This window comes from Melospiza georgiana, chromosome Z (assembly GCF_028018845.1).
Source record: "Melospiza georgiana isolate bMelGeo1 chromosome Z, bMelGeo1.pri, whole genome shotgun sequence".
Lineage (NCBI taxonomy): Eukaryota > Metazoa > Chordata > Aves > Passeriformes > Passerellidae > Melospiza > Melospiza georgiana.
The window spans coordinates 27,251,443-27,276,879 of NC_080465.1; the positions used below are offsets into that span (position 1 = coordinate 27,251,443).

The following is a 25,437-nucleotide window of genomic DNA, read 5'->3' on the forward strand; positions in this document are numbered from 1 at the left end:
ATAGCATGCAAGTGAAGGTAAGTTCTTCAACAGTCTTGAATAAAAGATTAATATGTATGGTTTATGACAATCCAAAGCACAGTAATTAGAAATGGAGGTTGTTGTACAGATGAATAGGCAGTTTCTGCTTTAGAGAGCTGCAGTGAAGGAAGAGGGAGTTGAGAGTAAAGAAAGGATGCTTGCTCACAGAGAGATGATGACTGCCCAGTCAAGGCATGTGGTAGGGCTAGTTGCAGACACATGGCATATGGCAAAAAAATATGGCAAAACCACCGTTGTTCTCAGAGTCTGGAGAGGTGCTTAAGTTACTGTATTGTACACATTGAGTATTTTGGCAGTTTCCCTGAAAGGCCTATGGGAAAGTGAAGCACAGTACTAGTATCAGTCGTATGTAGGCATGTCTATCTTGCAAATTTGCAAGTCTAAGATTGTGAGCTAGCTCTAGCTAGATGCTGATTTTCTTTTCAGTGCAATACATTTTGACTTTGATACTGCTTTTTCTTTACAGTGGGGTAGAATTTCTTCCCAGTTTTGTGTAGGAGGGATTCCACTGAAGAAAGATCACAGAAGAAAAACTATGCCCCTGAGGCTTTTTTTTCCCCATGGCCTTCTTTGATGATCTTTCATGAAGAGGCAAGCTTAATTACAGAGCTCTTTGCTCAAGTGTTCACACATATTTGTCCCATATTTTTGCTTTCTGTAGGGAGAATTGGATTGTTGTCTGTGGAGCAAGCAATGATATGGGATCTGTTCAGAATGCCTGATAAACATGTCCATCAGCATATTTCATGATTAAAAGGAAATATTGATTACTTCTATATTAAAAACATATGTAGGCTTAAGTGTCTACCTTCTTTAGTTTCAGAATGCTTTGCTTTTTGTTGAAGATCCATCCAGATACTGGTCAAATCTTTTAAGGAGTTTTTCTATAATTTTAGTTAATCAGACTGTGTCGTGTTGGTAATACTCTTTGTTGCTTGAGCTGATTGTCATAATTTATTTTCTGATCTTACAGTGTAAGTTGTAGGTTGATACTGTATTTTGTTTTCTGTGGATTGAATGTGTTTTCTTACTTGATTCTATTTATTTAGCTTCATGATAGGTTCTCATTTCAACAGGGTTGAGGAGCTCTGTGGGTAAGCAATGCCTTACGTTGAGGGAGTTCTGGTTCATTCAGGGAAGAGCAAGGAAGTAGAAAGGGTCTTTGCAGATTTGTGCAGACAAGCACAAAAATAGTGCTTGTCTACTTTGGTTGAAAGTGTTTGATAAGCACAGTTTTGGGATGCTCTGTAGGTGCAGGTGCTACAAGTTACTTGCTAGGAATAACAGCAAGATTTTCAAGAATAGCAAGGCACAGTGAGTCTGTGTAATTTCTGGGTTTGTTATCTTTTGGGGTTTTTTTGAAGCACAGTTACAGTTAAGCTATAAAACTGTAATGAACTGTATATGACTATCTCTACTCTGGGACTTCTGTGTCCTGATAAATGTTCAACTTCTGAGCATGTCTTTTCAAAGGCTTGTTGACCTCAAACTTGTATTCTTAAACAGAATATTATAACTTCTACTTAAAGGAATTGCAATATATTAGCATGATTTTTCGTTTGTCATCTTTTGTTCAAATGTATATGTGTGTGTATATATCATGTGGGGATATGCTCCTACTACTAAGGCAATTATGAAAGTCTTCCTTAACTGTGATGTGGTAAGGGCAGCTGTTAGTGTTCTTGTTTTCAAGCAAAGTCTGTTCTCAGTCTTTTCTTCACAGTTGATGTGTTTTAATGTTTCCCCCATTCCCGTTCACCTAACTTGTCTTTCTTTCCTCTTCAGTGGAGATAGTTTATGAACTCTCCAGACTACATACTTCTTTCTCTCCCTCCTGCATCTCCTGCTTCCTTCCAGGTGTACTTTGATGTGACAGCAAAGCCTAACTCAAGCTCTTCAGTATAACATGGCCTTAAGATTGAAGAATTAAGTTTACAATTTCATTATTGTATATGTAGCTTTAGAATAAAATACAAATTTTTTAGAGTAAATCTTAACAATTTAGACCTTAATCCCTTTATTGTTCATCTTTCATCTATTTTAAATCTGTATTTCGTTTCTAAATTTTTGCAGACATCATGGGAATAATATTCTTCTATGCAGGTTAGCAAAAATTTGGCACATTCAGCCACACAAAGGGTAGCCAGAATTCAGTGTGTTGGGGTTGAATGTTTACACTTTATTTGGGTGGAGGGGGAAAAGGGAAAGAAGGGGGGTGCGGGGGGAAGCTTTGTTCTTCACCTTTTAAAGAAAAATCTTTTCCTTGAAAGCTATCTGCACTGTTCAGGCCTTACCACAGTACCAAAGCAGCAATGGTCTTCTGAGTTGATATCTACAGTGGCTTCTCTTGATTTTCACCAGGACTTGGCTGTGGGTGAGGAAAGTCTGCTTCTTCCATCATTGCTCCTTCTATATTACGAAAGAAAATGTACCCTCTGTGCCCTGTCCACCCGATTCCCAAACTCCCCCCTCTCCCCTTGGCTACATTAACTTAGTAACAGTGTTTTTTTTCTCAGGCCTGGCACTAATTATGTACTTGGAGGGTGACCCTTCCAGGGTACCGCCCCATGAACTGCTGTAATTCAGGTCACCTTCTCCAGGACTCATCTCTGTACTTTGTCTATTTTCTCATCTTCTTTCTTCAGGGTAAGCAGCGTTTCCTTCATCCGTTCTAATCCATAGTATTGGTTTTTTGCCTTTTCAATTTGTTAGTATCCTTCCTAGTTGTGGGCCTAATGCTGGGTAGAAGCTGGAGGTTGGAGAATCAATTGGCACCCACTGCTGTGATGTTGAACTGTTCTGTTCTTAGTGTGACACTTGCAGAATTATCTCTGGCTAAGCCTGAGATAAACGCTCTAGTGATCCAGGCTGGGTGGTGGTGAATGGATAACTGTGGCAGTGCTCAAATTTAGAGTGGGTTAACCATGTTCACCCTCAGCTATGTTTTGGTGAGAGGTGCTTGATGAGCAAGTGACAGAGACTAGATGGACAAAGTACTGACCTTTCATTTAACCAGAAGTTACCTAGAGTCTTGGCTGTCTCTGAGTTTGTGTCCTCTAAAATGCTACCTTCTCTGAGTTGTATTTGGGAAATCATGATTATCTTCACAGCAGCAGCTTTTCCGGCTGTTCTAATAGGTTCTATTCCAGTATGCTCCCACAAAACTGCTTGTCTCCATAGAAGAAGAAAGGTTGTTCTTTTGGAGGTCCCTCACTCTATAGCCTTAGGTTGCTTCCTTATCTGGCATAAAATAGTGATGCGCCCGATCCAATCAGTTCAGGGTTTTTTATACTTTCCTCTGCTGTTTAAAAGGTAATTGGAGGTTTCTTGCTTTTGTTTATGATGAACAAAGAGAGTTGCTAGAGACAGGCAGTTATTCACTCTCTGTCTCTTTTGTCCACTTAATGACTGTGTTTCTGCTAGTGACGAAACTGTTGGCCACATGCATTTCTTCACTACAATACAAATCCATACAGGAATCTTTTTGTTCTAATAAACTTATATTTTAATTTTGCAACATCTAACATTTTGTCCTAAGGAAATTGCTAGAAATTTAATCTACTAACTGAGTAGTATATCCCATTGAGGTTTTAATGAAATAAAATATTTGACAGTTTAAAGTTATAAAAACTGTATGAGTTTGTGTTTGAGTCTGGTCACACACAGCAGTTATTTGTTCAGAATGGGTTTAATTGTTTGCTGTTTACAGCAGTTCAGGCCATCTTGGAAGAGTGACATTTTTGGAACAAAGTTGTATCACATAAAATTCACTTGTAAGCAGTTTAAAATTAATTATCTCATTATTTTCTGGCTTCTAAGTGAGCATGGTTGGTAAAATATATGATTTAGGTAGCAGCCTTAAGCAGATTTCTCATTTGAGGGTGAACAGGTGGATAAACACGATTGTATTGAGCACATCATAGATATGAATTTAAAGTGCTGTTTACAGACTTGAGTTGATATAGTTTCTAACAGTAAAGCTTATTTCAATAGCCTATTGAAAAAGCAGCAAGCTATGTCATAGATTATTATTACTAAACATGTTTGGTCTTATATGCAGCATTATTATTTTACTTGGCAGTGCCATGTATTGAAAGTTAAGATGCCTTTTTTAACCAGAGACTCATTTCCCTTTCTACCAGGAATACTTTGCGTCCTATTGTGAATATCATTCCAATGATTATAACTCCAATCTATGGAATGGTTGCTTGAAAAATAAGGCTGGATTGAAAACACTAATGAATCAGATGAAAACATGGCTTGCTAAAAGCTCTCATTCTCTGGTTGATTTTAAATGCTCCTAAATAAAGACTGGGTCATGTAATCCTACAAACCCTTGTATTTCATTGAGTGAACTTGAAGGCAGCTGTTTTGACTGCACGGCACTGTTAGGAGGAGTGCTTGAGAGCACCTTTCCCAGTGTTCAGTGCTTGGATGGTTCTTGACCATTCACAGAGGTGCCTGTAGTTCCTTAATTAGAAACAGATGTCCTAAATGGAAAGGATTATTAGAGCATTGTTAGTAGTTCAACTGCTAATTGCAAATTCCTGGCTATATGTTGAAGTTCAGTGGGATATTTTTTTTGTATGCATAAAAAAACAAATTTGTAAATTTTCTATATACACATGATTGCAGATTGTGATAAAATGATATGTTTGATTTGAAAGATATCAATTCCTTATAATAACAATTTTCCTGAAAGGTACTTAAGTAGAAGATTTCTAAAATATTTTAAGGGCTTTTCTGTTTTTATTTTTGTGTGTATAGATAGGTATGTATACTCCTATCTGCACTTGAATATGACTGTAGGAAAATTCTAAAAGCTGAACCTGTAGATGCATGCCGCATTGACTAAGCTTTTTTTGAAAGAAGGCCTTTTTTTTTCTAATATTTCCCTAACTGCAGGAAGGAATCCTCTTGGGAAATAAGTGTAAAATTCTAATAGTCTTTTCTTCATTTGTATATACACAGAAGGATAAAAATTATCCCAGAGATTGAATGCTTCTACTAAATAACTCCTAATATCATTGCTTTAAATTTAGTTTAATATTTTTATCTTTCTAGTAGTCATTTTTGTTGGTTGCTTTATTAGCATTAACCCAAGAAAACAGCTTTATTTGTGAAGGTTTTCATCATCTTAGAAAGCACAGCAGAAACATAAGTTGTAATCAGCATCTGGACAACTTAGTTTCAGTTGTTGTATATTTTGATTTCTGGAGTTTGTCTTCTCTCATTTCCTCTCCTTCCCCCAGTACATACCTCATTAATTTACAAATATATCTTGTTTTGTTATTCATTAGATCAACATTTCCATTCTCTTCTTTTCTAAAACTTCAGTTTTCAGTTTTTCTAAAACTTTCAGTTTTCTAAAACTTCAGTTCTGCTTGCTGCCTTAGAACGTCCTTCTCTCTTTCAACACTTCTGTCTGCTACAGATATTTGATCACTACTACTTTCACTTTCCTGTTTATTTGCTTTCTTTAGTACTTTGTTCATTCACATAATTCAAATGAAATTGTTCATCTTTAAGGCTTCCCTGGCCTCCTCCAGGTCAGAAACAGTATTATATTCAGTTTTATATAGATGTAGATGTGTCAGAAATATTTTTTTAACTGAATCTTTCCTTAACTGCTAACTACTGCATTTTGGTTCACTTCATGGAGCAGTGCAGGAGCAATCCCTACAGATAAGGGGCATTCAGTCTGCAGGAACAGACTAAACCCAGCTGTTAAGCTTAAAAGCTGCTGGAAGTTTTATATAGTAAAGATGTCAGATCTGCAATGCTGGCTCTCTGTCTACTGATAGAATTATTTTGGTGCAGACCATTTCCTGATGCAGATGTGTGGCCTCTGCTGCCTTGACATCTGCTTCTCTGAGCTTTGCTACTTCAGTCTTACCTGTTAACCATACATGGAATTTGGTTAACCCCAACTAAAAGCAGGCCCCACCCATGTTTAGCCTTCATCCAGCCTTGGTTGCATCCGGGATTTCTAGCTGTGTACTCCCTTAACCTGTGGCAGAAACTGATTATGTCTCCACTTTGATATCACAGCTTCTTGTGTTGTGTTACTGCCAAGATACTTTCCTTGTGAAGTAATTATCTGTTTATGGTCTTTCCCATTATGTGTGAGTGTCATTCTTCCCTTTTGAAGCACTCTATACCATTGCACTCATCTAGCTATTCTCATACTAACCTAATTTTTTTGCAAGCACTTTCAACTGAGAGCACTATCTGACCATTTCATCAACTGCTGTCTCTGCAGCTCTTCACTTGTTGTGTCTTTTGTGTGTGTGGTAGTGTCATAGCTGAGCGTAACAGGATTTCTCTTTGTTTCAGAATAAGTGTTATTCTTCAGTAAATATGCTGCATTTTGCTTCAGTTGAATAATACAAGTTGTATTTTTGCTTTGCAAAATCAGATTGGTTTTTTTAAATGTCTTTGTATGGAGGAAGTATTCTTATGTAGCTGTGTTAAAAGTCCATACACATACGGATGGACAGATGGATGGATGTTGTTATGCATGTATGTTGTGTATGTTAAAAAGGTATTTCTAGCAGTTTCACTGGTAATGTAATTTCAGAAGCAGGATCTGTGCTTGAGAGATAAAATAGAACTAACTGACTTATTTTAATACAACACAGTGAAATGAGAAAAAATTCTGTCTTGCAGCTGTTACACTTGTAAACAAATTCTTCTGCATTCTGTCTTGTTTCCTTTAAGAAGCTGGTAGCTCAGAAAGGCCAAGGATTTCTCTCAAACCTCAGCTGAGCTTTTATACAAGCTTACAAAATCACGTAGTATTAGTTGCCTTTCTATTTGCCTGTGGTACGATTAGTACTCTATATACTACACAGTGATAGCACTTAAGTCCAGTTGGACATTAGGAGGAATTTCTTCACAGGAAGGGTGAAGGATTGATTAAACATTGTAATGGCCTGCCCAGGGAGATGGTGGACGAGATGTTTAAGGGAAGACTGGACGTGGCACACAGTGCCATGGTCTAGTTAACATGGTCATGGTTTGGGCAAAGGTTGGACTAGAATGATCTCAGAGATCTTTTCCAACCTAATTGATTCTGTGATTCTTTAATCCGTTTTTTTCCAGGTGACTCATTTCTGGCTACAAACCCTGTCTAATTACTGTCTGTTTTTTAATTCCATTTCATGTCTTGGGTTTGTAAGTTTTTCAGGAACAGGGCTCTCTTCCTGATAAACAAGAAGTGCTTGATGTGTATGGTTGCTGGCAATATGTTGTTCACTGTCCTGCAAGATGCAAATTAGGACTGTAGCAACGCACACAATTTGAAATTTCTTGGAAGATAACCTTTACATCCAAATCAGGCAATGAATGCCTGTAGAATAAAAAGTGAACTTTGCTGTCAGAGGCTAAGCTATTCAATAATACTTGGGGAGGCTTTTGAAGTATCTTTTCTATTTTGAGTGTATACTTGCAAATATAAATGCAGAAGTCGCTTGTCTCTCCCCAGTGAAAGCACACACACAAAAAACATGCCGTTTTCATTACTTAGCTATGTCTCAAGAAAGATTTATTTTTCTGTTTTCTTCTGCCAGTTTCAAGGGAAGAATGCTCTGAAAATACTTAACATACTAATTGAATCAGGAAAATCAAAGAGGTCACCTGTTGGCCATGTCTGCTTTAGCTGTCTCTTTGGGTTGTGTTTCAATTTGAGTTTGTTTGTTGGGTTTTTTTAGCAATATCTGTTCTAACTCTTGTTTTCTGTGTGTGTGTGTGGAGAGAGGATGTTTAAGGTATGTTAAGCCATTTGTTCAAACTGGCCTTTCGGTAGTATCAAAGAAATTTGAAAGGAAATGCCAACATTTTAAAGAAAAAATGTCCAGAGCAGCAGAAAGCAAATACACCATGCCTTGATTTTTGGAAGATATTTAATGAATACTCGTGAGGATTTTTACTTTCAAATATCTCTAAGGGAAAATGTCATTAGTATAAAAGAAATAAATAATTTTACTGAAAATTAATTAAAAAAACCACAATTTTCTGTAGAGTATTAAAGCAATTTCAAAGAAAAAATATTAACTTGAAATTACTCAATATTGACCTGTTAATGACAGCTTGTTATTAACAGTTGTTACCTCCTGGCCATGCTGGGGATGGTGTTTAATGGTATTTGAAGAAGAGATATGCAAAAAAGAGGAGTTTTAGGTATTCTTTAAGGAGACCTTAGTGTTAAAGGCTATCCAAGAGGGATCAGACATGTTGTGATGGAAGACCATACGGATATTTCTCGTAAGTTGGTCCTTTGTGAATTCTTTTCTGAGTGTTTTTGACAGTAGAAGGTTCAATTCATTCTGTTCATAGCATTTTGCTTCTGAAGCTACAGATTTCTTTTTTTTGTTGTTGATTTTGGGGAGGGGGGGGTGGGTTGTGTGTTTGTTGGGTTTTTTTTGTTTTTTGTTTTCTCTTGATTTATGACATCTGGATTTAGTTACTGGATATTGCCCCAGCAGTGCAAAAGAGGAAGTACAGAATTTGGATTAATGCAAATGTTCTGTAGGAAGATCAAACATAAATAACTGTTTTAGTCCTGTCTCCTGTGTGTATCCACAATTTGTGTACTAGATGATAGCTTTACTGATATCTCTGCAAGTTTTTATGTTTTGATTTACATCTTAAAAGCTTAATTTAAACAAATTTACAAACTGGTGAAGCCGAGTCATAAGGTAAATGTAAGAATTCAGTTGAACAGGAGCCTTTTCACTGCAGTCTATAGCTGAACAACTCCTGCACAAATCTATAAAGACTATTTTAAAATATATATTTCTTTAGATTGACAAGATTTTTTATTGTTTATGTTAGTTTTATTGTTGCACACTTGAAACATTTGTTCTTGATTCCACTCTTTTCCAGCACTTTTGCACTCTGTGATAATTAATTATGCCTTCTGTAGTAAACAAATTACTTGAAATTATTGAAGTCTATCTTAAAATAATCTTTTTCCTTTTCTGTCTTTTTCCAAAAATAGATAATATACCTGAGAGAATCCCCAGAAGATGTGTACAGGCTTATATTGTCAGGAAGTGTTTCATATCTTCCTTTCAGGTAAATAATAAGTTGATAGAACTTTCTGTACCTTGATATTTGGAAGACGAATGTAACATTTTTCAGTACTAATTTCTGCTGTGTTGGTTTTCTGGGGTTTTATTTTATTTTGTTTTGTGTTGGGGTGGATTTTTGTTTGTTTGAGGGGGTTTTTTGGTGGATTGTTTTTGGGTGGTTGGTTTTTGGGTTGCATTTTTTTTGATGTTGAACTTTTCACTTGGGACACACTCCCTGTCCTAACCTTAGGTATTCAGTGAATCAGAGGTGTTACCAGCTGGTAGTGAAGTGTCCCAGCAGAAGGTGAAGGAGCCCCACTGTTTGTATCCACTCATTGAGCTTTTTAATCTTCCTTATTGCTTCTCACTTGGCAGTCTGATTTTGTGCCAGTAGCTGATAGTTAAACATATCGAAATATCTGTCATTCACCACAGAGGGCTTGCAATACTTAATAGCATTCTTTATGCACAAGGCAGTATTTGCAGATTGCTGCACATATTTGGCAAGTGGGAAGTTGTCATCAGTGTACTCCAGGAGCCATTTCTGTTGCCTGTGCCCTACTGTGCTATGCCTCCAAAACATATTAGAGTGGTTGCAGTTCCCTGTCAGGACCACGGCCTAAGAATGTGAGGCTGCTTCTATCTGACTATAGAAGGCTTTATCTATTTGTTCCATCTCATCAGGTGGTCTAAGAGACACGTGCTACTACGATGTCACCTTTATGTGTCCTTTCTTTGACTTGAGTAACATTCTATTATTTCTATTATTGTCTTCTCCTAATTTCTGCCCTTTTTCACACTGATTCATAAGGAAGGAAAGGATAGAAAAAATTCCTAGAGACAGCTATCCAGGTTCTTCAAAATTCTTCTTTATCTCAGCTGAAATTTGAACATGAAATGTTTTCTACTTATTAGAAACATTAGCTGATAAGGGCTGCATGGTCTTAAGGTGTTCTGCCAAGGCATAATGGTTCTCTGGTGTAGATTCAGTTTAATTTATTTATTTACTTCACTATAATATTTCTGTGGAATTCATAATCTGTGGTGCTTATGAAATTTTGTAATGGTCACATACTAAGAACATGCAATTCCTGGATCAACAGAATTAAAAAACTTGTCATTGAAAGGAGCTGTTTTAATGAAACTAGTTTCTCCTCTTGTATAAGCATTAACTATTTATACTTCTTAAGGAAAATATTTTATTATATTTACTAAGGAAAATATTTTTTCTATTTTATTATATTTACTATAATTTATTGTATAATTACTATTAGATTTATATATTTACTATATTTACTAAATATTTTAGTATAACAGTCCATGTCAGAAATTGAACATTTTTACTAACAGTTCATGTCAGAAATTGAACATTTCTGCTTTACGAAAACTGTGGCTGGAGTAATCTTACTCTTGTATCTGTTAATATAACTTATTTTATGTTGTTATTCTTGTAAGATTCAGTGTATGGGAAATGAAGTAATCATTTGATATAATTATTTCAGTTTAATAATCATTACCTTGAAGTAATTTGAAAAGGTGTTTTACAGAAGTATCTTCAATTGCTTTCACTTGGATTAAAATACAGTAATTATGTTTTGGTCATTGTATCTTATAGGGATGCTTCCTTTGGTACTTGCAGTTTTCATCTAACGTTACTGGACTGTTTTCATGCAATAAACAAGGTCAGTAAATGAATATTTTTTCACATTTCAAAAAAATAGCTAAATGTTGCCCATCAGAAGAAGAAGGCTGAGGAAACTAGGATCCAATTAAAGCTGTGAACTAGCAGATCTGCTGATTGTTGCCTAGTTTACTATGCATTATGCATTGTCACAAAATAGATACAGCATTCTTAGAAGTCTACCAGTACTTTATATAATCAACAAGTGAAGATATTATAGAGGGAATTCTGAGTTTTACTTGTGTAATCTATTGGGACAGTAATTCACCTCTAATCCTAAGAGCTATGTGTTAGGTTTATTGTATGCCCCCTGGTGTTGAAAGGCTGAACATAGCCTTTCAAAGGGTTTTGAATGGGTTTGCTATATACTTCTGGCATTTGCAGCACATGGTAATGATTTCAGATTTTGCTTTAGTAATAGAAATAGAACAAATGTTAGGAGTAGGTGCTTCTTTTTTTAACTATAAAATTATAAAATCTCGGTTTTCTAGCAATATAGCAGTGAAGTAATGCAGCATTAAAGGATAAGGGAATCGAACCACATTATTTTTAGTCTGTATGAATAGTGAAATGGAATTCTGCAGCTCTCCACCGTACTATTGTGTTTTGCATAATGGGTATCTCTGCCAAATAGTGACATTTTTACTGGTTAAGTCATCTTCTTGAAGATTGGTGATTTTCCAGCTTTTCTGGGTATTTTGAAATTGGTTATTTGTATGCCAAGACTGGTGCATTGTTGTTCTTGCAGGTGAACAAGAAGGAAAGCTGCAGAAGATTAGGTAGTAAAAAAGAAAATTGGAATGTAGTATTTTTAATATCTGCAGATATGAGGTTTATCTGTGTATGTCTTCCTGTTTTAACAAGTGGATAAACTATTAGTTACCCAAATGTTTACATTTTTTATACAGTGTTAAGGATTATGGTTGTGGCTAATTATGGGACATCATGGACTCACAGTAATATCTACTTAGGACTTTGTGACTGCAAGCAATTTGAAATCAGTGAAGATATTAGCAAATACAATTTGTGCACAAAATATATCTCCAGTCCTTGAATGTGGTCTTTAGAATCTACTTAGAGCTTCAACAGATATTTTTTGCTGGTTATTTTTCTTTTTATTTTGTGCAGCTAGCAATAAGGAAAAGACTAAATGCTTCAATAGTCTGGGGGTTTTATAGTGATTTCGTGAAAACAAAAAAAGTTGATTTACTAACTTCACTTATATTGAAACTTACAAGCCTAGTTTGAAGCAGGACTGAGTTTTTCTGTATTCTTAAGTTTTGTAAAGAAAGAAGGGGAGAGTGTGTATTAAAGGACTTCACATAACCAAAACCAGTAATAAACTGTCCTCATTGAAGAGGCATCTTTGTTAAGAACTGTGTTCTGAATTTTAGGCTTTGCAGTATGGTTTCCTGGATTTTAGTACGTTTGATGTAGATGAATATGAGCATTATGAAGTAAGTGTTCAGTATCAATCTCTTGATTTGTTTGCTGTTACTAATGCTAAAGCAATTGCTTATAATTTCTGCTATTCTTTTGTAGTATTAAGTTCCATTTTTGCTTTGTCTCTTTAAGTTATGATAGTTAAATAAAGGTTCGTGGTCAGAGAGAGAATAGTAAAATCCAGATTTAAGCATAATTATGTTCAAACATGGGGAAAAGCAGAAACCAAAATGGAAATAAACGGGAGTCTCCTTTATTAGTAAAACCCTGGATATTCTTGAGCGGTCTTGATGAAAAACTAAAGGGCATACAAGCCCAAGTCTAACTGAATGCTAGAGAACAATCAAAGTATGTGTTTGAGGACAGATGGCAAAAATGTAATAACACTCTTTGAGGTAAAGAAGAAAACAGGGCGGGGAAACTCCAAGTGCATAAAATTCACTTTGGGTCATAGAAAATTATTGTCACAATGAAATACTGCAACTCCTGACTGTACGCAGTCTCAGAAATGCAAAGCTGCCAGATGTCTGTAAAGAGAAAATTAAATGGTTCTAGAGCTGAAAAAATAATTTTATAATTTGTGAATGGTGGTAAGGCCAATTGGTAAGACCAATTTAGAATCCTATAAAAAATAAAAATTTGGAAGTTGCTCTTCATCTCAAGGGCATGAGTTGCGTTGTTCTACACCTCTGATTTAGAAAGACAGGGACACGGGAGAAATGTGAGGTTGAGAGCATCTGTCATCCTCATGATGAAAAAGAAAGCAGCCAACTAACACACCTTCCTTTGACAAAAATTATACATAAATTCTATCTAGCATGTATTTTGAAACAATAAGGAAAAGCCTGAAAATACAGGGATAATGATAAACCAAGCATTTTCTCTTGACAGAGAGCAGAAAATGGAGATTTTAACTGGATAATACCAAACAAATTCATTGCCTTCAGTGGACCTCATTCAAGAAGTAAAATTGAAAATGGTATGCTTAAAAAAGGAGGTGGGGAACACAAGCCCACTACTTTCTTAGTTGATTGTTATCAGTAAGAACAAGCTTTAAAAATTGTTCCTCAAACAGTGTGTTTTTTCCTTGGCTCTTTTCCTTTTATAAGAACTCTGGCAGTAAAATTTTAATGCTTGGTTTAATTGTATCTGACCTAGGTGATTGTATTAAAGTTCCATTTTCAGTTAGTCTTTTTCTTGTCTCTGTTTTGGGAGTATTTTCATATCTTTTTTTAAAAATATTTTTTATTTCTTCAGTTTAAGCCTTACTCTTTTTTTATCTTCTGTTCTCAAATAGGCTATCCCCACCATGCTCCAGAGGCTTATTTCCCATACTTCAAGCAAAAGAAGGTCACCACTATAATACGCCTCAACAAAAAACTGTATGATGCCAAACGATTTACAGATGCTGGATTTGAGCATTTTGATCTCTTCTTTGCTGATGGAAGCACACCTAGTGATACTATAGTTAAAACATTTCTAAATATTTGTGAAAATGCTGAAGGTGTAATAGCTGTCCATTGCAAAGGTATGATGCAAAACTCAGTTTATATCACTAGTGATGTTTATAATTAGAGTTCCTGAGCTATTTTGCAGTATAATTCTACTATATCTAGTTATTAACATCTCTGCCAAACTGCAACTGTTCCATTAAAATTATTTCTATGATTCTATTCAGCACTTAATCTTCTAATTTTCTTAAGTACCAGAAAAATCGTCCAAGCCATTCCCTTAAGGAGACTGGGGAAAATGAGATTTACGATATTAATAGCTGTTTCTGCTAGAAAGTGTTAGTACTTTCAAAGGATGCTTTGCGCAGGCATTTGAAGTCCTGTCAAGTTTTCTCTGAAAATACAGGTTTAAATATACCAAGTGGTAAGCTTTTGGAAACAGTGCTGTATTTTGGGGAGATTTCTCAAAGTGTATGAGTGTTCTTCTGTAGTTACCAAAATCTTCATCCCTCAGAAACTATACTAGTTTGGGCACACTCTGAATATCCATTCCTCCAGAGTGAGAAGATTTTAAGAGCCTGGCCAATGCAGCTAGTATAGTTATTGTTTTCGGTTGTTCTAGAGGCAGTATGTTTCCCTTCCCATACCATCTTTAATAATCTATCAGACATTTCTTCTCCACAACTTTGCATCACCAGAGTATCTGATAATGCTGTGATTGAAGGAGAAGGGCATTTTCTTAACCTGTTTCTTTGGACCTGCAAAGACTGCAGTTTTGTTCCTGTATCTGTCATCTGTTTGCTGCATTTAACAGAATTATACTGGAAAGTGAAAGAATTGTTGAAACCAGCATCTTGACTCTGGGAAAACAAGTCCATACTCTTATTCTTCACTGAGGTGATAAATTCAGGCATATCACTTAATTGGTTATGCCAGAATATTGAGTATCAGTACTACAAGTGCTTTGTTATTATTCAAATTAAGGTGTTCTTTGGTAGATGTCAGACTAATGGTGTCTAGGCTGTACTTACTCTTGAGGAAGTTTAGAATGCTGTAGCCTGTTCCTAAAGCTGTCATGGAAGTCATGGAAAGCTAAAGCAAGTTCCTAAAGCAAGTCATGGAAGCTACTGTGTGGTTGTCTTGGCTGTTGTGTTATACAGAAGATTTTACAGTGGTGTTGATCAGTTAATTGTTAAATGAGCTAAGGTGGTGTGTGATTTGCATGTGCAGCAAGTGATTAAGGAGAGATGCCACTTAGCTGGAGCAGTCCTTTCTTGCTTCTCATGTTTTTCCAAGGTAAATAGAACTGTTTTGAGGGCCATTTTAAATAAGGTTTCTCACTCTGGAGTACTTCTTTCCTGTGCTAGCTAGTGCCCAGACTTGCTTATTGCAAAATTTGTTTTTTTCTTGGGAATTAAAGAGATTAATTAGAGGGGAGCTGGGAGAACATCTGATTTCAGTGCAATGTATGATTAGTTTGCAAGAAGGTGCTGGGAGAATTCTGAAAAGAAAAATAAGGCCAACTGTTTTATCCCATGCTTATAAACATTCTCATACCTTCATACATATTCATAGATAGATAGGTAAATAAAGGTAGCTAAACTTACAGATCTTTGTAAAGTTGCTGGCTTTGGAGGGTTACCTCACTCAAAGAAAATATGGACAGTGTGTTAGTAACCTTGTATATGATGAAACAGATTAAAGAGTAAGTTTCCCTTACCACATTTGATAAGTAGGGGTTTGTTTTGATAAATTAGGCAGGTAACTACTTGTCCAAGTAACAGTGTCTGTAGTTACAACAGATTCCAGATGAAGATGGATATATAAAAGAAGCCATTCTTTTATATTGCACAGCTGGCCTTGGACGAACTGGCACACTTATTGCCTGTTACATCATGAAGCATTATCGGATGACAGCTGCTGAATCTATTGCCTGGATCAGAATAAATAGACCTGGTTCTGTCATTGGACCACAACAGCATTTCCTGATGGAGTAAGTAGATTGAGTGTAAATTATTGCCAAAAATAAATCTAGATGTCTTTTTCTTCTTCTTCTTCTATTGTACACTTAACAATCCTCAGTGTTAATTTGTTGTGTTTTGGGCCTTTTTTTCCATGTTACGATAGCAAACAGGCAGAACTTTGGACAGAAGGGGATATTTTCCGTGCAAAGTTGAAACGAAACCATAAAATTGCTGTAACAAGAATTCTGTCAGGAGTAGATGATATTTCAATTAATAACACAAGAAACAGGAGAAGCATCCAAAAGGACATTGAACTGGTAACCATCCAAATATTGTGCTCTTGTAAAAGTTGAAACTGTTGAGAATCTCTCAGGTTTTGAAAAAACCTGTGAGTGCACAAAAACTTTGTTAATCAAATTTTTTTTCTGTTCACCATTTTTGTATAAAAGGATATGGGGGTGGGGGAGGAAACTAGGGATGGCAATTATAAAAAATGGAGTTTAGCACACAGGTGAAGTAGGAGCATCATCATGTTTTACTCTTCTGTAATTAGGTCAACAATAGAAAAAACATACATTCTGCAGTCAAAAACCCTGATTTCATTTTGGATTGTCTGTTGCTTTACTGTGTGTATTTAAATGGAGGGGATGAAAGGGTGGGTTATGCTTATCATTTTTACTCATTTTAGTTTCTAAGTAATTGCAACTTCTGTAATACCTTTTGATGGTGCTTTTTGACAAAGACAGTACTGCTGTTTTAAAAAGGCAAGTGAAGAAGGGAAATGCTGTATTTAGTGAAGATCATACTGTACCTAAGCAAAGATTTTATAATATATTGCTTCCAATGCTTTAAAAGGAGACAATATTCCAATGCATGTAAGTCATGACACCACTTAATGGTTTACAGCTTCTAAGGCAGGAAACTGGAAGATACAGAACTATATTTATGCAAGTGAATTTTCTTTGACTTTATCCTGTTGAGATAATTCTAATTTTAACCTTTAAGATAAAGTTAATTCTTATATATCAAAGTGCCTATATTTAATCTTGATTTATCCCTTTCCCCCCTCCACTTATCCAGTACAGTGATGATGATGAAACAAACTGTTTAACACAAGGGGATAAGCTTCGTGCTCTGAAAAGCAAAAGGCAAGCAAAAGCTCCAACTGCATCTCCACTAGCGTAAGTCAGTTTCTGAATATATAAAATGCCAGAAACACTTTTATCCTTTTCTTCATGCATACTTCCCATTGCCCACAAATTTTTGCTATCAATGCTGTTTTTATTCCCTTAAAACAAACATGAGGTTCACTATTTCTCTGAAGGCTTGGTGAATGCTGAGGAGGCAGGGCAATTTGGTTAAAGAAATGCATGACCGAATTTCTAGTTTTCTGCATAGTTTTTGTTGTTGATATTCTGCACTTTACAAGCTCCTATAGCACTTCTGAATGCTTTTCACAAACATTCCCTTGTCTGTCCTGTGGTAGTATAAAATCAAAAGAATATGACTCTACGTGGTTTTGTTTGATTGGCTCAAGTAAGGTACGGCCTGGTGTTTGAAGTAAAGTCAGTAAAGTCAGAGTTGAAAGAAGGATTTTTAGCTTCCTTTAATTTTCTCTTCCTTGGAAAAGAACTTTCCCTAAATCCTGTAGGCTTTGTGATAATGTCTGGTGAATCTGGAAGGCAGAGTAGCCACTGTTTCAGTAAACAAATTTAAAGAACTGTATTTCTGTCAGTGAAGCTGGTAGTGTATTTTAGACAAGTCCTGAAACATCACCTGTAAAAGAAAGTTTGCATCTTTTGTAGCTTCTAAGAACTGTAGGTACAAAATACATCTGCCTGCCCTTAAACAAACTGCAAGTGAATGCAACACTTGGAAACTTTGCAGGATCGCGTTTGATTGCTAGGAAAGCAATGGTGACCCCTGGCTGTCAGACTTTTGGTAATCACATGTTACCAAAGTCACAGGCCACAGTCAACATTACTTTTATTGTGTTGTCCTTCTGTAGGACATGATGCTTCTACCTTGCTGGAATTTTTATTTTCTTTTTCTTCTTTTTCAAGATCACCACTGTAAGCAGACTTTTAGAAAAAGTGAGAAGTATGTAGTAAAAATGTGCTGAAGGTAAAGGAATGTATCTCTGGAAACCTTCACACATTGCTATGTCTGACTTCTGCTTTTGTTTTAAATTACTGTCTTCTGTTCATGCTTATCATTTACACAGGCAGCCATATAAGAAACAACATACTCAGAACAAGGACTGTGCCCAGCTGACTTAAAAAATACCAAAATGCACCACCTCAGTTACTTCAAATAGCACAGCAAAAAACAACTGCCTTGTAGATTAGTTTCCAAGGCACAGAAGTGCCTTAATTGTCAAGTACTTAATTGCCATACACTCACTGTTCCATATGATGAATGTGGACTGTGTGATAATCTATTCAGAGCCATTGTCCTAATATCTTAATACAAAACCTATCTACTATTAAAATATTATTTGGTTCATGAAACATTCTGCAGTATGTCTGCTCTAATTAGTTTGTGCTTGTGTAGAATTAAACTAACTGACCTGGAGCTTATAGCTCATTTTTACATTGTGCATTGCTGCTCAAGGGGCTTCAATTTACTTCTTTCTCTTCCCCTGAGTTATTTTTATGGTTGCGACCTGTACTGAAATAATTCAGTGAAAAATGAATGTGTAAGCTCATACATTCCTTTGTGTTACTGTTGTTTTATTGAAGGAATATTTAGCTGCCTTACAAGAATCAGTTTTTTCTAGTACAAGAGATGACTGTCTCTTTCCTTTTTAATTTAGTCTGTTAAAATAATTATTCTTGCAGTGAAATTGGTTACTGTTATCTAAACAAACAAACAAACAGAAGCTTCTAAATCTTCCAAGTAGTTCTATTTCAGAGGAAAAAATAAGGGGGGTGAGGGGGGGCAAAGTAAGAGCACCAGAACCTTGGACAGTTAGTCTTTGAAAAACAGAGGCATTATTTACTTTTAAGTCACAAGGGACTTGTATAGTGTTTATTGAGGTTGGCTGTATAAATTCTTTATGTGTTGATGACTGGATATTTTATGTATGTTCTAATAAGCAATATTCTGCACCTGTGGCAAAGGATTATGAATTGGCTTTTGCTTCTTACATGGAAAGGTAATACACCCCATCATCTCGTTTATATAAGTTGCCTGTTTCTGCAAATGTACCTGTCTGTGATGTAATGTTTTAGTATCAGAATGTATGATTGCGAAGTAAAATGTGTGAATATAGGCTGAGCAAACTGCATAAGAGATGGCAGCAAGTGGTCAGAGATGTATTGCTCCTGCACACAATTCTTTCCAAGTGTGATACAGACTGTGTGAAATAGGTGACTTTGGTGTGGATTTCAGAAGATTTGCTTTGATTCCAGCAGCACATGGGTACCACATTGGCAATTTATGGCTGTATGGATTGTTAGTCATAGAAAGTAAGAAATGCTTGGCAAAGTTTATAGAGCAGTATCCTTTTGAAGAATCTGAAACAAGCTAAAATGCACCAATAGCTTTTGCTTTGAATTTTTTTTCATCTCTACCTCCCCCTCCAATCCCTTTTTAGATGGCTCCTAGCTATGCTGGTGTCTACACTGTGTAGCATTGTCATCTGGTGGATTGTATGTGGCTCCCTTCTGCCCAGCCTGCTATTCTGTCTAGATGGTTTAAGAACATAGTAACCATCAGGACCCCCTGAGAGAGAGCCACTGTGTAAGTGTCCCATTCCATTTCTCTACAATAGCTCACACCTTCTGTCTAGTATGTCTCTTAAATGCATGTTTTCATGTCATTTTTCTTACTGGCTTTGTTGCAAGAGTGAATTTCACTGCTCTGGCTTTGTTATATTCTTGTGTATATTATTTGGAATAATTGAGTGATTTTTATGGCTGGCTTACAATATACAAAGGCAAACAGCTCTTAAAATTAGAGTAAGTTTTAGTTTTGAAATATTTCTTCTCTGCAGATAAGCAAAACTACATAAGCAAAATTATCTGTAAGAAATAAAAAAGTGCTGCTTTAAAATATGATCCTATCCTTTGCATATTGCAGATGCAAATGTTAGCTTCAGTTTTACTTCGAAGGTCATGAACTTGCAAAGTAGGCTAGTTTCCCAACACATGATTTTATTCCCCTGAAATGCCAAGAATTAGAATTTGTTAGAAATGTCAGTAGGTCTTTGTTTCTATGAAGAGATCAAATATTATATGCCATGTCATAAAACATTATTTCTTTTACCTTTTTGACATTAAAGAAGATGGGGCAAGTTGCAGTGTTAGGTCCAGGCTCACTTGTTTACCCAGCCAGTCTGGTTTCATCATCTTTTGTTCACAGTTATGTTTTCTAGAGCTTTAGGAGACTACTTACATTCCTTTATTCTGTTACTTGGATTCAGCAGCTGAGAAAACATTAATAGCATATCAATTCCTCGAGTACAGTTTTTACTCTTTCTTCACTCCACTTTCATCAGAGTAGCTGCAGTGATTTCTGTGCCTTGCTTCTACTTAAAAGGTGCAATGTTTTCATAAAGTGACAACTTACATATTTTGGTCAAATAAAATTCCAACAGCACACAGAACTGTGAGAAAGTGCAAATGAACTTTTTGGTTGTTTGCTTGTTTCTGAGCCTCCCTGGAGCTCCTCTGTCATCACCACCCTCAAAGCAGAATGATTACTTTGGGTGAATACTTGAAATCTTGGTGCTGTCAGATTAAAAAAATGGTCAGAAAGTCTTTTACTAATTAAGAATAGGCATTCTCTCCTGACAGACATGAAGGTTGAGATTTTCTGTCATCCATACCTTTGGCCTTGCAACTTTTTGCCTGCACTTTTTTAAAAAGCATGAAACTCTTTCTGCTGACCTAAGTGACTGGATAACTATAGAATGAGAACTGGGAGACTTTGGACAGGTTAGTTATTCAGTTGGCCTTCACTGAGGTCATCTTAATCTGTTCTTTTTGAGAAAGAAATTATAAAGAAATAAAGATCATTTCAGCTTAATTTTCCCCCTAACCTTGTCAAATAACTTACTTGAGAGGCATGATTCCAAATAATATGAGAGGTGTGTTTTCAAAATTTTACAGTGAATGGAGCACTCTTTCTTTTCTCAGTGGTCTCTGGAAGTCAGACCTCCGATTTCTGAACACATACTAAAAAGCTAAGCTTAAAACACAGGTTAAAGAGGTGAAACAATCTGTCCTTTGTTTTGCTGTACTGTGCTATAAGATCAATTTCAGTCAACTATCATCCTTTCTTTCTCTTGCTGTATCTGTGTTCTGTCTAAAAACTAGAAACACTTATTCCTTGCTAGACGAAAAAAGACTGTTTGATGTTGGTAGATGTGATGCAAGCAATTTTGTTATTCCCATTTGCTGTGAATTTCCAATTACTGGTGCTGCTGCTTGACTTTTAAGATTAACAATGTGGGTTTAAGTATAAGGAGAGAAAACACTTAGGCTTTTCTTAAAAACTTGCCCAATTTTCTCTTCTTTCTGCAGCTAATATCTCATGTTTTAAGAGATCAAATTATCAATAAGGATCATGGATCAATCTGGGCTAGCCTGGCAGTTGTGTTGGCTGGAGCCCTGTATGCTGAGGAGTTATTGGTCATTTGTTGCCTGTCGATGACTTGGAAGAGTAGCAGAGGTCTCAGGTCTATTTTCTTAACAATCATGAGGTGATGAAGGAGAAAGCAGTATTGCACTTGACAGACCTTGTAAGACAGGTTGCCCAGATTGGTTGGCAAGACTAAAATGCCTTTTGCAGATAGAGAAGACATGTACCTGTGTAACCTCTTATTTTCTTCGTCTCTGCAATCACATATTTTAAAAAAGCTTGTGTGGACTGGTTTCTGTCCAATGTGTATTACACTGATTGCAATTCAAGTTTTGTGGATTTTGTCCCGGCTTGTGGAGTTTGGGTTTTTGTGTGTTGGTGGTGTGCCTGTGTTCTGCCCTTGCACTGAGTTAAATGGTGAATAAGAGTTGTGAGTTATTTAAAAGTTGCTGCTCCTTAGACAAGCACTGTTCCATTCAAACAGGTCTTTATTTGTTTAAAGGCCAAGGTATTAGCTTGAATAAGAAAGCAGTGTATGAACTTGTCTGCTATTTGTGGTATGTATTTAGGATCAGAACTACCAAGTGATGTTTCTATTACAGATTAATAGGAGATGAAAAATTCTTAGAATGTAAATGTATGTTTAATAGTGTGACTATTACAACATCCTATAGCCTGCAGGGTTTTGGGAGTTTTTTGATTGGTGGTGTTTTTTTGTTTTTTTTTTTTGTTTTGTTTTTTTGGGGTTTTTTTTGGTTTTTTTTTTTGTTTTTGTTTTTGTTTTTTTGGTTTTTTGGGTTTTTTAGGTTTTTTTTGTTTTTTGTGGGGCTTTGGTGGTGGTTGGTTGGTTTTTTTCATTTTTTTATCATATCCATTGAGTTAGAAAACCTCTGTGTACATCAGATGGGTTTGCTGGTGTTTCTGGAAGTTGTGTGGCATACTATTTTATGTGAACAGCTCCAAAGGAGTAAGGTAGGTGTCCTGAGATCTTACACTTCTCTAATATAGTTTGGGATATGTTTTTCATGCTGACATTTTGACACAATTTTCCTCTACCTCTACTTCTTCATCTCACATCCATTATAAAACCTATCTATTGAACCTCCTGCTATCAAGTGAGGTTGTTAGTGTAATTGTGCTAAACCAAAATTCCATGAATTGGTTTCTTCTCTCACCTTTAACATATATGTAGTAGCATTCTAATAAAAGCTGTGATAGCACTGTTGCTGCTCATCAGCTGACAGCTGTGAGGCTCAAAGACAGTTTTGGGTGTTTATTTGCAACAAACTGTCAGACAGTGGTGTAAATGAAACCTTGTCTCTTTTCCTTGAGGTGCTATCAGCCTTGGATGTCTAGAATTCTAGTCCGATTTTAAAATGTCTTTGTGATAATTTAGCAAATGTTTTGTTCACAGTGATTTCAATTATTCTTTCCTGTAGAGTAGCCCAGTGAAGTTGCATATATCTGAGATGTAAAAATGATATATTAACTGTAGAGCAGATGATGTTAAAAATGCTACTTTGCTCACAGCTGGCTCTGAGCTGATCCCATACGGCATCTTGTTATCTCCCTTTGGCAAATGCAGCAAACTTACAAGGATGTTTTTGTGGTTGTTTTGGTTTCATAGTGGCTATTTTTATTATAAGTCACATTTCCACTTAGAGCTTCTATTATTTTCTTTCTTTGTTTTGAACAGATGAAATTTTTTGGGAAGTAAGGGCTACTTTATGATACTGAAAAGATGAATATTTAAATGTTTGTTCAAAATGCTATCTTGAGAATTCATAATGCTTCACAGAATCACAGAATGCACAAATGTTGAAATAGACCACAGTGGGTCATGTGGTCCAACCTCCCTGCTCATGCAGAGTCATCCCAGACTATATGGCACAGGATTGCATCCAAATGGTTCTTAAATCTCCAGTGCAGGAGACTTGACAACCTCTCTGGACAATCTTCCAGAGCTCAGTCACCTGCACAGTAAAGAAGTTTGGGTGTTGGGTTCAGAAGTTCAGAAGTTCTTCACATTCAGGTGGAACTTCCTGTACACCCATTTGTGCCCAATGCCTCCTGTTGCTCAGCACCACCAAGCAGAGCCTGGCTCTTGACAGCCTGCCCTCAGATACTGACAGACAATGATGAAGTCCCCTCTGTCATCTCTTCTGGAGGCTGAACAGACCCAGCTCCCAGAGGCTTTCCTCAAAAGAGAGATGTCCAGTCCCTTCATCATCTTCATGTCCTTCCACTGGACTCTCCCCAGGACCTCCATGTCTCTCTTGTGCTGGGCAGCTCAGAACTAGACACAGCACTCCAGATGTGGCTCACCTGGGCTGAGTAAAGGGGCAGGATCACCTCCTCTGACCTGCTGGCAGTGATCTTCCTGATGGTCCCCAGAACACTAGTGGCCTTCTGGGCGACAGGGCACACTGCTGGCTCATATTTCAGTTCCTGTTAGATACGTACATGGGTATAAGCCATGTACATTCATTTTCTGAACTTCTGGCATCTAGAAAACTGGGTGTTTATGAGAGAAAGATTACAAGAATTGCATTCCAATAACTTTTGCTTTCTTTTATATGTACACTGCATGCACTGCATGCAGAGAGACACCAAATGTGTGTATTTACGGAGAAAACATGATTTTTCCATATTTCTGGCTGCATGAGCACTAGTAAAACAGAATGTGCCATGATCTGTTCATGTTTATATTTCAGTGACTGAATGTTACAAGGTTAAGCATAACCTCGTGCTTTTCTGTTCATTCCTAGAAGTTTCTATCAGCACAGATGAATGGTAAAATGCAAGTCTTATCTCACCACTGCTGTAGTTTTTAGTGCTTGGTTAAAAGTGTGGTAGGACTGAATTTGTTCATTCTGTATGACACCTGTGGCACTGAAAAAAGAATTTCAATATTAGGACTTGCAAAAACTGTTTCACAATCACAGTAGAAACTAAAACATAAGCTTTCAGGTTTTAAATGTTTTCACCTTGGGCATGCAAGGAAAACATTTTCATTAGAAGAATTTGTTTTGTCTAAAGTATGATATGAAGTTGAAGGCATCTGGGGGTGGTTTTTTATGCTTCCTGTAAAAGCAATTCCTTCAACTTTGAATGTCCTGTGTTTACAGGAGAATTTGCATTGCATTTTCATAGTACTTGTCACTGAAACCTTGTATCTTATCTGAGCACCCGGCTCTTTTGTTTGAACATTTGCAAATCAAGTAATAATATTTTGCAAGGCTGAACTATTAAGAGAGATTTTTTCAAGTAGAAGTTTAAAGTACTTGAAATTTGTGGGTATGTAGGCATTTGTTTGCTAATCAAGAGGTGTTTAGTAAAAATAATGTTGCTGATCAATTTTACTGCATAAAGAATATATTTTAGATGAAATTGTGTTATCTCAAATACATGTTCTAAGTCTCAAGCCCATATAAAACAATGAAAACATTGGAGGTTTTTTCCATTTCTGTTTTTGGTGAGTATGTTACATGAATATAGAAATGTATATTCTCCCCATATATTCCTGTTCACTTTTGCTCCAAAAGCTAGCATTCAGTATTCATATCTAGGATTCTGTGAAAGTAGTTTCTTCAGAGTATTAACTGACCAGACTGTAACTTGCACTATTTAATGAAGGTTTTGATTGCCAGTCTAATGTAATCTGCTCATAGGACTGGACTCGCTGAAGCCACTGAAAATTAGAGTCTAACAATAGCAGGAGAATAAAGAGTAAGAGCTAAGTTACTCCTAGGTCAGAATCTGTAAAACAGTGCATACTTTCACAGCTGGAACCTTGCACAGATGGAATAGAAAATAGATATAAAGTTGATACTTGTTAGCTCTATTGTAACACCCTCTTTTCAGTGTTTTTAGGAACTTTCCAATTATATAATCTTTCTTTTTTCCTACTCTTTACAGAGTAACTCTGCAGTCCAGTGTTCAGAAAAATAAAACCTCTGAACCTAGCATTTCTGACAGTACAGACATTACTAAAAGAACTACCAGGTCTGCTGCAAGAAAAAAAAGTTTAAAAAGGTGAGAGTTACCCTCTTTACAGATCCTGTAACCGTTTTCTAGGCAAATACTTTCAGCTGTTCTATCCACTGCTGGCAGGAGCTTTGCCATAGTTCAGCTCCTTCTCATAGCAATGGAAAGTGAGAAACAATTAAATGGTTTGTATCATGTACTGAGAACAT

The 25,437-nt window shown here is 36.3% G+C and overlaps 1 protein-coding gene across 4 annotated transcripts in view; it reads left to right on the top strand.

Annotated features, from left to right (window-relative positions):
- The window catches only part of CDC14B (cell division cycle 14B), a 44,098-nt gene that overhangs the window by 12,304 nt on the left and 6,357 nt on the right, over positions 1–25,437 (top strand). The window contains exons 5-14 of one of the 4 annotated variants that reach the window (XM_058044223.1): positions 9,044–9,120; positions 10,732–10,798; positions 12,192–12,254; positions 13,132–13,219; positions 13,538–13,768; positions 15,546–15,684; positions 15,819–15,972; positions 16,736–16,836; positions 18,778–18,812; positions 25,160–25,212. In XM_058044223.1, the coding sequence (XP_057900206.1) occupies positions 9,044–9,120; positions 10,732–10,798; positions 12,192–12,254; positions 13,132–13,219; positions 13,538–13,768; positions 15,546–15,684; positions 15,819–15,972; positions 16,736–16,836; positions 18,778–18,812; positions 25,160–25,164 (960 nt within the window). In that variant the 3' untranslated portion in view covers positions 25,165–25,212. Of the gene's footprint in view, positions 1–2,289; positions 2,417–2,558; positions 2,689–9,043; positions 9,121–10,731; positions 10,799–12,191; positions 12,255–13,131; positions 13,220–13,537; positions 13,769–15,545; positions 15,685–15,818; positions 15,973–16,735; positions 16,837–18,777; positions 18,813–25,159; positions 25,277–25,437 lie in introns of those variants that run through there. The other 3 variants (XM_058044222.1, XM_058044224.1, XM_058044225.1) reach the window with 3 other exon arrangements.